Source organism: Dysidea avara, chromosome 2 (assembly GCF_963678975.1).
Source record: "Dysidea avara chromosome 2, odDysAvar1.4, whole genome shotgun sequence".
NCBI classification, from domain to species: Eukaryota; Metazoa; Porifera; class Demospongiae; order Dictyoceratida; family Dysideidae; genus Dysidea; species Dysidea avara.
In genome coordinates this window covers 30,329,577-30,347,560 of record NC_089273.1, presented here as the reverse complement: position 1 = coordinate 30,347,560, position 17,984 = coordinate 30,329,577, and the positions used below count along the sequence as shown (strand labels likewise).

General features: G+C 38.8%; 1 protein-coding gene across 1 annotated transcript in view; it reads left to right on the top strand.

Moving 5' to 3' along the window:
• LOC136247993 (uncharacterized) overlaps window positions 1-17,984 on the top strand; it is a 151,645-nt gene that overhangs the window by 41,018 nt on the left and 92,643 nt on the right. The window contains exon 5 of the mRNA XM_066039811.1: window positions 3,372-4,112. Coding sequence (XP_065895883.1) covers window positions 3,372-4,112 — 741 coding nt within the window. The remainder of the gene's footprint in view (window positions 1-3,371; window positions 4,113-17,984) is intronic.

Genomic DNA, 17,984 nt, shown 5'->3' with positions numbered 1-17,984 from the left:
ATGGTGGCTTGATTTTCTACTGCAGTGGACTGGAAAGAGTCTGATATTAGAAGACCATTGGACCCCAGGCCCTAAGGTGCAACTATACACGGATGCCTCAGGAACTCATGGATGGGGTGCATACTGGTGCGGCAGATGGCTCCAATGACGTTGGTCGAAAGCACAAAAGATGATGGACATCATGTGGAAGGAAATAATATTATTTGCAATATTGTTGTAGCAGTGCACACCTGGAGATCATATTGGTGCAGGCAAAAGATCTTGTTTCACTGCGATAACCAAGCTGTAGTCAGTATATGGAAATCAGGTACCACCCGTGCAAGTGAGACGATGGGCTTGGTTCGTTTACTGTATTTCTGTGCTACTAAATATAACATCAATGTCTGCATTACTTACATACCGGGCATAAATAACGATATCACTGACTGTCCTTCTTGTTATCAACAGGACAAATTTCGAATGCTAGCCCCGGAAGCAAGCTATGCACAGGACATTATACCTACCAACTCCTTCACTGAGGCCTCATGTAATACTAGTCTCATGGAGTTGCTACATCCACCACTCATAGAGGTTACCTTACCATCTCACTCCTCTTCAGTCTGCATTGCAAAACACACCCTATCTTAAAATCGTCTGGCTCACACCAAGGAGGACTCAACAACATAACACTTAAACCTCCATTGCACCCTGTTTGCATGCACAGTTAATCTTAATTATTATTATTATTAATTGTAATAGTATCCTATGTTGCCATGTACAACTAATGCAATACATAAAAGTAAGTACGTAAAAATAAATAATGAAGTGTGCAAAACACTAGATTATAATACATTTAATGTTATTGTACTGTACTGTATATAACATTCTATCACTGTCAATCACTGTCATCTTGTAGCTGGGTGGCTGAGGAATTTGGGTTGGAAATTGGGCGCAGAAACTGCTAAGCTCATGGTTCTATGGAACAATGAATTATTACTTAACTTACAAAAAAACTAAGGTGTCACTTAATTGAATAACGTCATCAGATTGAATAACATTTTGTTGCTCACAAGCCATAGTATTGCTTAGAAATTTACTTAACAGTAACATTATGTAAACGGTTTATGGTTTCAATTATGCATGGTAAGCTTTTGTAGTCTACTACATGTAACTACAGCCCAATGACATCCTCAGTTTCCCAGCTTCCATCCAAATCAACGAAGCAGCAGAATCTTGTTATCACGTTTGTTTGATCAGTGAGTGGTGCCTCATACTATGTTGTTACGGTGGAGTAAGGTGGGAGGAAGGGAGGCGATAGGAGGCTCCACACACTGGGAATTCTGAGGGTGCTAGTTAGTATGTTAATGAGATATATGGAAAACACGTAAGTACACATTAGGTTAAAAAGTCTATGCAAAAAAATTATGCATGTTTTAATTACTTTGGTAATCAGTGACAAAATACTCTATTAAAATAATATCTAATACATCACTTATTTTCATTTTTATGGAGAGTAAGAGTATCTTTGTTTTGTGTCTGTATGTCAAGCCAACTTGAGTTACGTGTACATGTGTTTGTTTACTATATGTTGTAGGTTTATTATTGCCATTTCTAAGATTAAACAGCTTTCTTGTGTAATAGCATGGGTTGTAGTAGGCCAAAAACTATACCTTGATGAATGCCCCAGTTCATGGTGAACATAATGGCACAAATCCCAACTCCATAACCTGTTGCATTCAAGACATACGTAATTATGTTTGAATTAAAAAGTGTCTGTAATAATCTTTTTTTATATAAACAGTGTACAAATAGAACTATACAAATAGATTCGTTTGCTTTTCTTGCTACTGTATCTATTGCTATACATAACTCCAAACAATAAGACCGAAACTTTGACAACTGATTGATTTCTTCCTGTAGACAACAAAGAAACCATAAAATGACATTCCAGAAAATAATAAGTTAGGCTTTGCTTTGTGCTATATTTGTCTCTCACCCACTCTTTTCGTGCTATACTTTTCATATAGCACTCATGGCAGTGCTTTAACTGATTTAAAGAACTTCCAAGTTTTGAGCTGGAGCTTGAGTGAAGCATGCACGAAACTGTTTGAGAGTCACCGAGTAAGCCTCCAGTGTAACAACTGGATATGGATGTACGTACCTTGAGGAATCTCTGAAGTGCCGTTTCCTCTGCCTTCCTGGTGCTTTCTTCCCATCCTTTCCATCTCAGTTTTAGTGTCGGGTGCCATGTAAGTAATTGATTCAAGCACAGTACTATAACTACATGTACGTACCTTAATGTAGCACTGCGGTCACCAATATAGCACTGTGGTTGTGTATATAGCACTGTGGTCTTCTAAACTGTTCTGTATGGCAAATATAGCACTATTTTGCAATTTGATCTTTACTCCAAAGTTCTTTAAACACTATAACTGAATTTTATTAACCAACTATCTAACCACTTTATCTGACTGATGCATTTAGTAAAGCATAACTTCACTGTGATTAAGGCTATGGGAAGACTATATATGGGCTTGATTTCTTCATTGTTAGATGCCTGAAATGTGTATTTTTGCCAATCACAACAACCACTATGCACACATCATTGTCTGATGTACTTTTGTTGTCTTTTTTCCCCCATTTCTTTCTGTACTGCTGTGAACATATTGACTTGTGGTAGAAAGTCATGGATTATTCAGTTCTTTAATTTCATGAAATGATTGCAAAGGAACTTCTCACACTGCCCTTGGAGTTTGACACTGTGTAATGGTTGGAACATCTGTAGCTGAAACCGAAGTGCAATTCCTGCTTCACATTTCAGTAATTGTAAGGCATGCAGTAATCATTTCTGTATAGTGATAGGATGGGTTGCAGAAGTGTTTTCTGTACTGCTCTTTGTTTTAATGCTACATACGTACATAAAACTATATAACAGCTGAAAATGAAGCAAATATGGCTGTTTAGTGTTTCAGAAAATAATACTGTTCAATTGTGCAATTAGTTTATAATGGACCTTGTGCCATACTTTCCTTTGATGTGGCATGCACTGTTCACTAGCAGTGAATTGTGTTATTACAAAAAGGTAAGCATACAAATGTTGTAAAGAAAATAAGAATTTTATATTTGATTTGGTACTATAGAAATGAAAAGTAACAATAGAAGGGAGGTCATTGTTATAGCTGCAGGTGTAGACGACCTTTCTTGTTTTGTTGCTTTTAATTTCTATGATTCCCACTCAGATGTAAAAATTTTTTTGTTTTGCAAATGGTACAAGTGTGTTCATACATACTCATCATTTGCACATTTTGAAATTGGAAATTAGCTGCCAAAGTATCATAAATAAATTTATGTTTTACTGCATTAAGAATTATTTTACTGTTGTTTACCTTTAGGGTACACATGCTTGGAGTACTACTTCAGTGCATTCAAGAGTGCATTTATTGTTTTTAAATATATTAGACCAACTCATTCTATTAATGTCTTCAGCTGATGTCATAAAATTTGACATAATGGAAGAGTGTCGTGGGTTAATGGCTTGCAAAGATCCTTGTGTTTCATTGTTTACTGAACATTATATTAACAAGCTGATCAGTTGCAAGAATTCTGATTATCTAAGCTTTCTTTTATTACCATTTATTACATGGTTTGATCATTCCTTATTAAAACACTTGGTGTTAGCAGCTAAATGTAAAGAAGCCACAAAACTGTTAAATCAATTTGATTCATTAGTTGATGCCAATCAACCTATCACTGTTCCATCCCCATCTCAACTAATGATCCCACTTGATAATAGTGACTACACTTTAGTGGCTACTAAATGTGATGCACATCTTCAGGAGATGAATATAAAACAATTTTTCGATTTCAAGACATCATTATTAACACACTGGGGTATCACTGAACATGCTATTCAACTTGTAGCAATACATACTGATCACAGTGTTTTGTATTGGATGATCCCTGAGGCTATAGCTCCATTAATTGAAAGTCACATTGACCAACGTCAAGTTGAGTTAAAACAAAGTGGGATAATGAGAAGTGCTGTTTTCTCAAAAGAAATTATGATGGAAGGACATGGAAATGATATGTTAAATCATGGACTTTTTTGTTATTTAAATGCAGTTGATAGCAAGGTACGTACGTATGCATGTACAAATGGTTATACACTGTATCTATGAATATGGCTAGAGAATAAATTTATTTACTACGAACGTACGTATATACAATGTTGCTTCATTAGTTACAACAGGAGCGCATTGAAACCTATGGATAAGGAAGCATGTAATTCCATAAACAGCGAAATTCAAACATGGCTGCCGTGTACTATAATAGGTAACTTTTAAAATTTCCTAATTAGGATATTATGTGGAGGAGCATCCTCAAATGCGTCATGTTTCTTCTGTGATGAAGCAAAGCTATGGAAACAAAGTTCAATGGCACAATAGAGGAATAGTAGCACAGGCTTAGCAGGATATAGTCTTTCTACAGTCACTAATCATGTGAAATCACGCCAAATTACTCCACTTGACTATTGTAAGTGTAATATATATATATATATATATATAGACTGACTCTAAATGCATACACTTTGTGATGTAATTGTTATGATGTAATCTTATACCACATTTCCTGTAATGTACTGTAATACAACACTTCCTGTAATGCAGTATATAAGGACATGCAATTGTTTTGTACATTGCTTTTTGCTATTATAATTGTAATAAGAGTGCCACACTGTGTTTGTGAATACGTGATAGTTACATTGGTGGCAACGACGACAGCATCCGCGATCAGTCTTCCTAAGCCGTTTGCTGAAGGAAACCCAGTTGAATGGTTCCAGAAATATGATATTTGTTGCACTGCCAATGGTTGGGAGATCGAGGCCAAAGCTAAACGACTGCCAACACTTTTAGAGAGGGAAGCACTAGCAGTGTGGCTAGAGCTAAGCGAGGCTGAACAGAAAAGCTATAAAGATGCAAAAGCCAAGATATCGAGCGAATGAGGCCAATGCAATTTACATCAATGGACAATTTTCATTACCGCCGCCTGTTCCCAGGAGAATCTCTCTCCGTGTTTGTGCATGAACTGAAACGTCTACTGGATCACGCAATGCCCGAAGCAGATGCTACCACGCGAAAGACACTGTTGACACACCAATTCTTAACGGGCATCCCGGTGGAAGTCAGCAAACAGTTACGTGCCGCTGGAGACATTGATGACCTAGACAAGCTTATTCAAAGAGCTAAGTTACTAATGGCATTAGATTGTGGTGAGAAAACCGCAGCAGTGGGATTGAAGCAACAGACTGACGCTGTTGAAGCCTTGCAACTGAAGATGACCGCCCTTACTGAACAGGTGGCTGCACTGACAACACAACGCAGGAATCCTCGTCCGCCAGCTAGTCTCCTCTGCTTCCGGTGTAATCAACCTGGACACGTGCAAAGAAATTGCCCCAATAGATTATGACGATGTTATACGTGCGGAAGACCAGGACATATCGCCAGTGAGTGCCGCTCGGGAAACGAAAACGGGGCATCCTGGTTGGGCTTCGGGCGCCCCTGAGAACTGTAAGCCCTTTGTGTGAACTTAACTATGATAATCGATATTTTAATAGTGATGTATCTGTATTAAGTAGTAGTAGTAGTACTAAGTGTGGTTTATCTAATGTAGTAGTAGCAGCAGTATGGTCACAGGGTGCTGTAATAAAGGGGGTGCTTGGTAATATGTGTGTTGATGTAATGATGGACTCAGGGTCATCTATTTCATTAATCATGGAAAGTTTTGCTAAAAACTATAACCACCAGCCTCCTACAGATCTTAACTTAATATCAGCAGCGGGAGAACCCATACCAGTTATAGGACAAGTTGTGGCACCTATTCGTGTTGGTAATTTGCTAGTTGATCACAATTTTATTGTTGTTCACTCCTTAATTACACCTGTGATATTGGGCTTAGACTTTTTACATAAACATCGAATAGTTCTTAACTTTACAACAATACCAGTAACAATACACAATTCATCACAGCAGACTGACTTACCTGAGGAATTCATGCCAATTTTGAACTCCGCAAGAAACACTTTGAAGAAAGTTTGTGCTGTGACATGAATTAATGAGCCCGACGAAGATGTTGTTGATTCCTGTGCAATTCCCCTGTTTCATGCAGTAGATGCATATGAAATTCCCAACTGCCAAGATCCAGACTTCATGAAGGTCCTCGAAAAACATAGACAGTTGTTCCGGAACATGCCTGGCAAGACAAATGCGGCAGAATATTCTATTCCAACTGAAGGCAACCCTGTAAAGATCCCTCCACGTAGAATCCCAGCCAATTATCGAGCTGAAGTTGACCATCAGATATCGTCCATGCTACAGCAGGGTATTATACGAGTCAGTTCTAGTCCATGGATGGCACCTGCCGTATTCGTGCATAAGAAGTCTGGTGAAATCCAACTGTGTGTTGACTATAGAGAACTCAACAAGAAGACACTTAAAGATGCCTACCCCCTGCCTCGCCCAGATGAAGTCCAAGATCGTTTGATGGGGTCCACCATATTTTCAACCTTTGACCTCAAGAGTGGATACTGGCAGTTGCCTCTACATCCAGATGACCAACCCAAAACAGCCTTTTGTCCTGGTGCTGGCTTTGGATTATTTGAATTCTGCAGAATTCCATTTGGTCTTTGTGGTGCTCCCGCTTCATTCCAGAGACTTATGAATACAGTTTGTGCAGACCTTCCATTTGTCACCACATACCTGGATGATTTACTTGTTCACTCAGCTAGTAAGCAAGAACATGCACAACACCTGGACATTCTCTTCCACAAGATGTCCGCAGCTGGGCTAACATTCCGGGGATACAAATGTCATGTAGGTCTTTCACAAGTGTCATACCTTGGCCATGTGTTCTCATCAGAGGGAATGCAACCAGACATGCAGAAAGTTAATGCTATCAGAGATTGGGGTACGCCAACTAAACCATCAGCTCTTCGAAGTTTCCTGGGACTTGCATCTTATTATAGACACTATATTCCATGTTTTGCAGACATTGCAGCTCCCCTCTACCACCTAACCAATAAAGGTGTACCATTTGAATGGAATCCTTCTTGTCAGTTGGCATTTAACAATCTCAAAGTTGCCCTCACTCAAGCACCAATTTTGAAATACCCTGACTTCACACTTTCCACTAAACAATTTCACCTCTATACAGATGCTAGTGCTACTGGGATTGGTGCTGTGTTAGAACAATCAGGCCATGTTATTGCATATATGAGTAGAACACTCACCAAGTCAGAACAGAACTATAGTGTAATCCAGAGGGAATGCTTAGCTCTTGTTTATGCCTTAAAGCAGTTTAGGCACTACCTTCTAGGGAGGCCATTTCAGATTTTAACTGACCACGCCCCACTACAGTGGCTCTCTGCTTAGAAAATGGAAGGCCTACTAGCACAATGGGCACTTGCCATTCAAGAGTACGAATTCACTATCCATTATCGTAGGGGACATGAGAATGGTAATGCAGATGCATTATCCAGAAAGGTTTACCCATATACACAGTCGATTGCTGCTACCTCACAGATTCCTGTACTTGCAGAGAGTCTTCATGAACAACAGCTGACTGACCCAGTCATACAAGAACTTCATTCAGCCCTCGCACAAACATCTAGCGATCATGTCTTACCACAGGGCCCCAAGTGGCGCTAATCCCCTCTGTCACGCTACAAACAGTTATGGTCACAACTTTGCATTACTGATGGAATTGTTTGCCGTCATTATGCACCAATCCCACAATTACCTGCTATCACAGTTCCACTCATCCCTGCTTCCCAGTGTTTAAACCTGATAAAACAGCACCACGATGCCCCATCAGCTGGGCATTTGGGATATGATAAAACCGTTTCAAAAGTACGCCAAGTGGGCTATTGGGTTGGAATGCTGCAAGATATTGATAAATATTGTAGAGAGTGTATTATTTGTCAGCGTACCAAGCCTACAGCACCAGTCAAAGCCCCATTAACTAACGTGCCCATTGGAAAACCATGGCAAATGGTTGCAGTTGATATCTTAGAAGTCCCAACATCTTAGAAGTCCCAACATCAAAGCACAATAACCGTTACCTTTTAGTAATACAAGATTATATGACCAAGTGGGCTGATGCTATTCCCATTCCAAACCAAACTGCACGTCATATAACTGAAGAGTTAATAAAAGTATTCAGTCGTTATGGGATTCCTGATATTTTACACTCGGATCAAGGTAGAAACTTTGAGAGTACTATCTTGTCACAGACATTAGAAGCTTTTGGAATAAGTACATCCCGAACTACTGCTTATCACCCAGCTGGTGATGGGCTAGTGGAACGTTTTAATCGATCTCTGCTCCAACTACTTCCTGCTTATGTCCAGCGTTACAATGATTGGGAGCAATATCTTCCATTGGTATTTTATGCCTATAGAACAGCTGTTCATTCATCCACAGGTGTGTCACCTTTTGAATTGGTGTATGGACGCTGTGCACACAAGCCACCTCTTCCCACAAGAGCAGCACATAATGTGATTACCTACCAAGACCAACTTAGTGCAAAATTGGCACAACTGTATGACTTTGTTGAACTGAGCAATGTTAAAGCTAGTGGCCAACAGAAACACCATTTTGACCATGTCACCCAATCAAGAACATTTATAGTTGGTGACTTAGTGTGGCTATCTATCCCTACTGCAGGCAAGCTAGATCCTAAATGGGAAGGAGGGTGGGTAATACAATCAGCCCAGAGCCCAATCACTTTCACAATAAGTGACGGAAGAAGAACTAAGACTGTTCACATTACCCGACTAAGACCTAGAGTACAACCAATTAATGATAACAGTGCCACTGACAGCAGTAGACATGAACAACCATTACAGCAAACCTGGGAGCCACCAGCAGTCGAACACATTATTGTTCAGGACAGTTATCAGCCACGATACCCATCTCGTGTAAGACAACCATCAGAATTTTATCGACCTTAGCTTAGGGACAAGCTTGTACTAGGAGGAGCGAATGTAATATATATATATATAGACTGACTCTAAATGCATACACTTTGTGATGTAATTGTTATGATGTAATCTTATGATGTAATCTTATACCACATTTCCTGTAATGTACTGTAATACAAAACTTCCTGTAATGCAGTATATAAGGACATGCAATTGTTTTGTACATTGCTTTTTGCTATTATAATTGTAATAAGAGTGCCACACTGTGTTTGTGAATACGTGATAATTACATAAGCTCTACCTTCGACACTACAATCTTCCTATCGAAACAGTTTTACATAAGACAATGGAGTAGCAGCCCATTTAGTGTATCCCTGTTGCGCATAAGAATGATGTAACCAATTATATACATAGCAACACTGGACGCCATGTTTGAATTTCTCCCATAGTATTGGCAGTGTAAGATGTTAAATGCTCCCTTGTCCATAGGATTCGATGTGCTCCTGGTTTATTCCTTTGTATATAAAGATAATGTACTGAGCTATGTAGCTTTTGTTTCAATAAAAAATTAAGATTGTATGAGATAGACATCTACTGTACACTACTACAATATGTACGTCTCAAGCAGAATTCACACCATTCAAAAATTCCAGGCAAAAGAGTTAGTTCAAGTATTTCTTTGCTAAGTTTTTTGGTTCACTGCAGAAACAAAGCACAGTAACCCTACCTGATCACATTGGATACCTTTACTAGAGGTTCACTTAAGATCAGCAGCAATAGCTAGATAGTAAAATAATCACAGTAATTAATAAAACAGCCATGTAAAATACATATCATACAGTATGGCAGAACTGTATACTGAAGGTTTGGACTTTTCTGGCCAAAAATATCACCCTAAAGCCAGCCTCACAATACCTTCATAACACCTTGGCAGCAGGGGTGGCTCTAGAAAAAAAAATGCTGACTGGTTTCCAACTTTTGGTAGGGCAGGGTACATACAGTGGTATTGGAATTGGAACCTACTGTACTATATAGATTATTTAGTTAACTACAAGTGAAAATTGCCCTCAAATGTCATTGTAGGCATATACAGAGAGATTTAATACCTTATCGAGCAGTTACAGAAGTTATGAAATCAAGAATGATAATTATTTTTAGAGGCGCTTAATGCACTTGAAGGTACAAATGAAGCATTTTGGATCATTTTATGGGGTGGAGTGTAATTGATCACTAATAGTATCCAAGTACTTAAATACTTTCAATTTAGGCTAAAAGTTCATTGAGCTTTTAATTATTTTTCGATCTCAACAAGCTGACTGGTTCTGGAAACTGGTGAAACTTCCTTAGAATGTGCCTGCTTGGCAGCAGTGGTTAAGTATAACCAAGCCCAAAAGTGCTTTCAGTATGACCTGAAAGGCTTCCAAACAGTTGATACAAAATTTAAAAAAAAGTGGAATTTCCTACTGACTGAATGACTGGCTGAATAATGACTTCAGACAAGCATAACTTGATAATGGCTTAGGATATGGGCACCCCATTGTGTTTAGTAAATTCTACTGTATAATTATGCTTACACAAACATGTGGAATTCTCATGGATCTGGTCATAGCTGGCTATAGTTAGTACATATTATTCAAATTGATTGGTGGAGCCTTCACAATAGTCCATCAATCTGTTGTATCTATTGCTGGGTTAAAAGAATTTAATGTTTAACACTCACCGCTATTACTTGGTGATCTCTGTACTTGCCAGTATCGTGAACAGGAAGCTTCAGTCCTCTTACAATCGGGGGGTTTGGTAAGTGTGCAAGTCCTCAACTGCTGCATGGGAAGTCTAGTAAAATTGGAGATATCATGGCAAAAGTACACACTTCTTTGCTATGCTTGGGTGTGAGAAAGAAATTGGAGATGAGGCAGCTTTCTCACCCACAATTTCCCTTTCAATAGTTGCCACAGAAACATTACGTATTGAGGTAACCTTTCCACCCAAGCAATTCTGTAAGTAGTTTCATTGTGAAAGGCTTGTAAACTTATATAGCACATGCTGCAGTTGTCATACTAACAGTAGCATGTTGCGTGCAAAGGTATAGCCATAGCTTTGAGTGATGGAAGTGTTAAGGTCAAATAGGTAACAGTATGAAATTGCTCATACATTGGATGAACTCCCTAGTAAATGCAAGTATTTCAAAAGTGTGTCTAATTATGCTCATTTGCTTTGTAGTATTTGCTGTCTTATAATATAATATCTATGCTTGAGCTTTGAATCATAAAAATTATACTGTTGTAGTCATGTCAAGGTTTCCTTCAAGTAAGCTGTCTTTAAGGATAATAGCTGAGTAGTTAAGATATTTAATACAGATGAGATCGAAGTGGCTGCTGACTCTAAGAAGCTGATGGTAAAGATCATTTACTAAGATAATTATGTTAAAAAGCAGTAGGGTTTCTTGTACAGCTAATACTGAGGTGAAGGTATATATATCAGCTAACTGACCAGGGAGGGGAATAATGCTGGAAATAGTAAGCTCATATGATAGGACATCCCTAAAATTCACCTCTAGTCTGTAATCCAATCACACGGGACCCAACAGTGATTCCTTTTTTCCCTGCTACCATTGTTTTAATCTTTCTCTCTATAGGTTTCCAGAATCCAGTAAGCAAAGACTCCTCAAATTTAACCAATTGGTTATAGCCAATAGTCACAGCCATATCAACATTAACTTGTTGCACTGCTACATTTACCAAGTTTTGTGGATGAGTTTCTGGCTTCATAGGATGTAGGCACAATTTAAGTTTATTCTTCAATGCTTCTCTGTCTTTCTTGTCATTCTCTATTCAAGCATTTGCTTCTTCTTTGTGGCACTTTTGGACTTTAGTTTCATTAGACTTGCCTCTCAATTCTGCAGCATCTTGCATAAGTTGTGAACACACATGATGGCTAAGTGCCCAAGTCTTAAGGACTTCTGGTTTCATAGTGATTCAAACAATTCCTGCTCGACCATGCCCATACCTCATAAATGTAAATTCTATGAACATCTCACTCCAGGTTCCATTTCACAAGCCATCAATATGTCGCATTACATGATTTCCCCTCTGAAAGTGTGGCAAGATGTCACCTGGCAAATTCTCCATGCTGTCAAGTACGCTAGACCCAATCTAGCATAGTTGTGATGTCCTGCAGCAAAGAAGTAGGGCACCATTGTTTTTACACTGTGAATATGGAGCAGCCAGTCCCCTTCTCTCTCAGCTGTCACAAATACCATCATAAGTAAAACAGGTTTGATAAGACAGTCTAGCGATAGTTTGCATGTTCTACTTTGTAGAGCTTTTGCTTCTAATTCAGTCATGAAAGCTTCAGTACAATGTATATCAAGTTCAACATTGTCTAAAGTTGGTATAAGAATAACTTCAACCACCATCCTTAAAGCTCTCATGCACATAAGCAACTTTTTACGAGCATTTTATGAACTCCACCAAATGCAGAGGACATAATGTCAGCTAGTCCAGTTTCAGCCATTAGATTTCCAACAGCACTAATGAAACTCATGAGCAAGTGCATTCTACCAAGTCTTACAAGAAATGTGGATGGTGGAAATAAAGAAGAAAGTGCCCACTAAATTTCCACAGTATATCTATATAGCTACTGATCCAATGTAAATACTGTAAATTGCTGTCCAGCTGCTTCAGAAAGTCTCTTTGCTTGTAGCATTAATGTAAGTATGGTATCATATTCAGCAGGAGGCATATCAATCAGGGGGAGATAAATAGTTTCAGTCTTTAACTGTAATGATACCCCTTCTTCTCTTCCCTTTCTTGTGTTGAAACCATTATATTCAGGGGATCCATTAAGCACAGATTTTAAAATTCAAGGTCTCTTTCTTTTGCTCGATTTAAAATAACAACAGTCTTTGACAAAGTAGCCAAGCTAGGAACTTTCACTCTCATTGAATCATCTGGTGGTAAGGGCTTCTTTGGACTTGTGTAGCGGTCAACTTTGATAAAATAAGGAATCTTCTGCATCATAGCAAGTTTTGAAATCCATGGTACAAGTTCTTCTCTTGTAATCTCGGATCTGTTATTAGTGTCAGTGTTGGTCATAAATACTGCCATAAAGTGTGTTTGAAGTTTACCACTTTGTGAAAAAAGCTGTTGATCAAAATTGTCGCCAACTACCTGTATAAGAGTATTGTGATTTTTTTAGTCCTTTGAAATCTATCTTAGCATTAGCATTGAAAGCAATTAAATCTCAATAGCTCATCATAGGAACACGTTACCCCAAAGTCATGAATTGTTTTAACTTCCTCCTTGGAATCTCTTAATAATACAGCTAAAGATATTTGTAAAGGAGTGGCTAAGTTTCTGACTACAGACGTAATGATATTTCCAATTAAGAGGGCTGGCAATGATTGGTGAAGCTTTTTGTTCACTTCTGACAATATCGCATTCCAAGTCTTACTTTGACAGCTTGGATAATATGTCTCTGTCAATGTGTCTGCAATAATTATTTCTGTCAATCTCTATTTCAGCTTTTATTTTGCTGGACACTATCATTTATCTCACACAAGTCATCCATGTCATCCGTATCATCAGGAAACATGTTAAACATTATAGCAGCACTAGATTTAAAAACTAATAGTGTACACACTCCTAGTGAAGAAAAAGCAGCCATTTCTTTGTCAAATTTCTCATCAATGATGGTTGATATCAGCTGTCGTTTAGAAAGCTGGTTCCCTCCTTCTTGTACATATTTATCTAATCAAAAACAGCCAAGCTGTAAAAAAAAACACAGCCCTCAAAAAGGCCATGGTGAAAAAAGATGTGAAACCCAAGGTGGCGGCCAAAAAATGGCTGCGATGGTAGGTTAATTGTAAAAATTTTAATAATGACAATTCATGTGAATTTTGTGCCAAGACCCAGTGGCACCAAATTCACCTGAATTGTCGTTATTAAATTTTTTACCATTAACCTACTATCACAGCCATTTCTTGGACGCCACCTTGGATTTCACATCTTTTTTCACCATGGCCTTTTTGAGGGCTGCACCTTTTTTTACAGCTTGGCTGTTTTTGATTAGATATCACTTATTTTTGTATTGGCTTTAGGGCTTATTAACCCATCTGTTTTTTTTTTCTTTACCACATGAGAAGAAAAGAACTTAAAGAAGATTTTTAATACTTCAACTATTTTTGATTTTATTAGTAATTATACAAATTATATACATATTATTTATTACATGCCAATTATAATCCCCACAGGATAATTTTTTTTTGCAGCTGATCTTTCTACTGGGTGACTTGAAATGTAGCTGAACCATCTACAGGATGGTTTCTTTGTAGCTAAACTCTCTACAAGGTTACTTGTTTCTAGCTGATCTCTCTACAAGGTGACTTCTTCTAGCTGATCTCTCTGCAGGGTGACTTGTATCTAGCTGAACCCTCTACAGGGTGATCTGTTCGCCGCTGAACTCTCTACAGGGTGATTTGCTTGTTCGTAGCCGAACTTCCTACATTGTGCATAATTTCAAGCTGATCTCTCGGCAGGGTATTTTGTTTGTAGCTGATCTCTCTACTGGGCAACTTGTTTCAAGCTGAACTCTTTCTAGGGTGATCTTTTCATAGCTGAACTCTCTACAGGGTGATCTTTTCGTAGCTGAACTCTATCTATTTGGAGCTGAGCTCTCTACAAGGTGACTTGTTTCTAGCTGAACTCTGTACAGGATGGTTCCTTTGTAGCTGAACTCTCTACAAGGTGACTTCTTCTAGCTGATCTCTGTAACTTGTTTCTAGCTGATCTCTCTACAGGGTGATTTGGTTGTAGTGGAACTCTCTTAGGGTTTGTAGCTGAACTCTCTACAAGGTGATTTGTTTCTAGTCAAAATCCCTGCTCGGTGATTTGTTTGTAGCCAATCTCTCTGAAGGGTAATTTTTTTGTAGCTGGTGACTTGTTTGTAGCTGAACTGATTTGTTTCTAGTCAAAATCCCTGCTCGGTGATTTGTTTGTAGCCAATCTCTCTGAAGGGTAATTTTTTTGTAGCTGGTGACTTGTTTGTAGCTGAACTGATTTGTTTGTAGCTGAACCCTCTGCAGGGTGTGATTTGTTAGTAGCTGAACTCTTTACAGGGTAGTTTCTTTGTGTCTGAACTCTCTATAAGGTGACTTCTTCTAGCTGATCTCACTACAGTGTAGCTTGTTTGTAGTTCATTTCCTCTCCAGGGTGATCTACTCATAGCTAAACACTCTACAGGGTAGTTTTTGTGGCTGAACTCTCTACAAAGTGACCTCTTCTTTAGCTGATCTCTCAACAGCATGACTTGCTTCTATTTGAACTCTCTACATGGTGATCTGTTTGTAGCTGAGCTCTCTACAGGGTGACTTGTTTCTAGCTGATCTCTCTAGAGTGTGATTTGTTTCTAGTTGAACTCTGACAGGATGGTTTCATTGTAGCCGAACTCTCTACTGGTTGGTTTATTATTTGTAGCTGAACTCTCTACAAGGTGACTTCTTTTAGCTGATCTCTGTAACTTGTCAGGGTGATTTGGTTGTAGCTAAAATCTCTACAAAGTGATTTGGTTGTAGTTTAAATCTCTACACGGTAATTTGTTTACTGCTGAACTCTCTACAGTGTGGTTTCTTGTATAGCTGAACTCCCTACAAGGTAACTTCTTCTAGCTGATCTCTCTACAGGGTGATTTGTTTCTAGCTGAACTCTCCACAGTGTGATTTGTTTGTAGCTGAACTCCCTGCAGAGTGATTTATTTATAGCTGAACTCTCTACAAGGTGATGTCTTTTAGCTGTGAACTCCCTCTTGTTTCAGCTCATCTCTCTATAGAGTAACTTGTTTGTATAGCTGGATTCTTTACAGGGTGGTTTTTGGTTGCTGAATTCTCTACACGGTGACTTGTTTGTAGCTGAATTCTGTAGAAAGTGACTTGTTTGTAGCTGAAGGATGACTTGGCTTGTAGCTGAACTGCCTATAAAATTAACTGTTTGCAGCTGAACTTCCTACAGAATAACTTGCAATGTAATAGAAAATTCTACAATGGAGTAAGTCATAAACGTAACTGAGTGCTCTATTAGGGTGAATGTTCTATTGTGACTGGATTTTGGAAAAACGATCCAAATCGTACATTAGAAGTTTTGCGATGAACGGTTTTAAAGAATTGAAGCCAACATAACTCTCCAAGGATAGCAAGCACGCGTATGAAATTTACACTAAAGGTGCATCAATCTGTTACCTTTCAGACCACTTCCAGTACTTATAGCTGCTTGTAGAGTTTCCCGCCAAATAAGATAGAAAATCTGAGCTGTTGGACGAGCGAAGTAGTATCATGAGTGCTCACAAAGGGGTGAGGGGTGGCGGGGTGGGCAAGAGTTATACCTCAAAATGGAGGCAGACCACGATTGGAGTTCAGAGACGAGATTATAGGGCTGTGCTGGCTCCGTAGTGGTTGATATGTAACAAAGTCCACAGAACAAACGTCTGGCTGTCCACCAATAAACCACTGATTCTTGCCAAGCCAGGTCCTTCACAAGGCCTAAAGCCGCCATTCAAGCTCAATAAATCCCCCAGAAAAGACGTCTGTTGAAAGCAGCCTGGAGTAGTTTGAGTGGTACTGAGTGTCAAAACTACTAGTACAATAGTGTGGCTATCCACTGGTAGTGTTAGTTCACTGGTAGTGTTAGTTTGATTTTGCTTGATGTGCGATTTGGATTGGTTTTGTAAAATCTGATCACTATTAGAGTACCTCGATCTCGCATTTGCTACACGTAGTTGGCTTTCAAATCATAACTCAATGGTTTGCTATCCAGTTCTTCTGTACTACTGTAAGGACTTTCTAGTATGAGTATTCCAGCCACATATCGATTTTTAGTTCATTGCTCTAAGCGGTTTGCCTGATAGGCATGAAAATTTTTGGTAATTTTATTCACGAATCTCAATTGCATAATTGTTACACACCTTCGGTGTTGTGTCATATCTCCATGATCTTAATTTCGATTGTTTACAAACCACCAAAAAGCACTCCTACAATAGTTGATCTATCCACAATCTGATTTTCAACTCATTCCATGAAGCGGTTTACCATGTAGGCGTGACAATAAATCGATCCTGTTTTATGCAAATAATTGGTCATAACTCCTGAACCATTCATCGAATTTGCACCAAATTAGTTCTAGAATTCTTATTTGGACTGCCTTAAATTTCAAGGTGATCTGATTACGTGTTTGTATTTTATAGCAATTTTTCAAAGTGTGTGATAAGACGAAGATTAAGAAGAAGAAAAAACTAAGAAATAAAAATGAAATTTTAGCCACTCATATCTCGGAAATGGCTAAGGCGATTTTCTTCAAATTTGGTATGTGGGGTGGCCTACCTGGCAGGCACCTCTGCAGAAAAACGGGTTCCAATCAGATGAAGGATCACGGAGCTACAAAAGTGTGAATATCACATTTTCTTTCTTCCTGTCAATCTACTCACGGTGTGGCGAGCTGGCTTATCGGGCTGCACGACACACTACTGTGTGTCTTGATTGTACACATCTACAGAAATGTGAATGGTAGTTTTATTGCCAATAAGTTAAGCAATAATTGGATTCGAGGCAGTGTCTAAAGCCTGGTCAGACCTTGTACTCTGATGTGATGCTGCCTGTACAGATCTGGGGCACATAAATGATGCCTTACAGTCTAATGATATCGTACATCTGCTGCATGCAGATCACCAAGAATACCTACCATTCTCACCCTGACTTGTTCAGATTGACTATCATCTCTTTTTTAGCAGATGTCAGTTATTGCTTCTTTTAAACAGGTACTTCCAATTGTTTCTCCCTCTCTACAAACATATGCTGGATGCCATCGACTTGGAGGCTTGGGGCCTTTTTCAGTGTTGCATTGTTCCCCACAAAAAAAAGCAATGGTGAAGAAAGGAAAATGGCTTGTTCTCTGATTGTCTAGCTCACTTAAAATTCATCTTGATGTCTTCATAGACAACATCATCCCTTTCACATGTTGTTCTTTGTGTGGTCTTCTTGTGA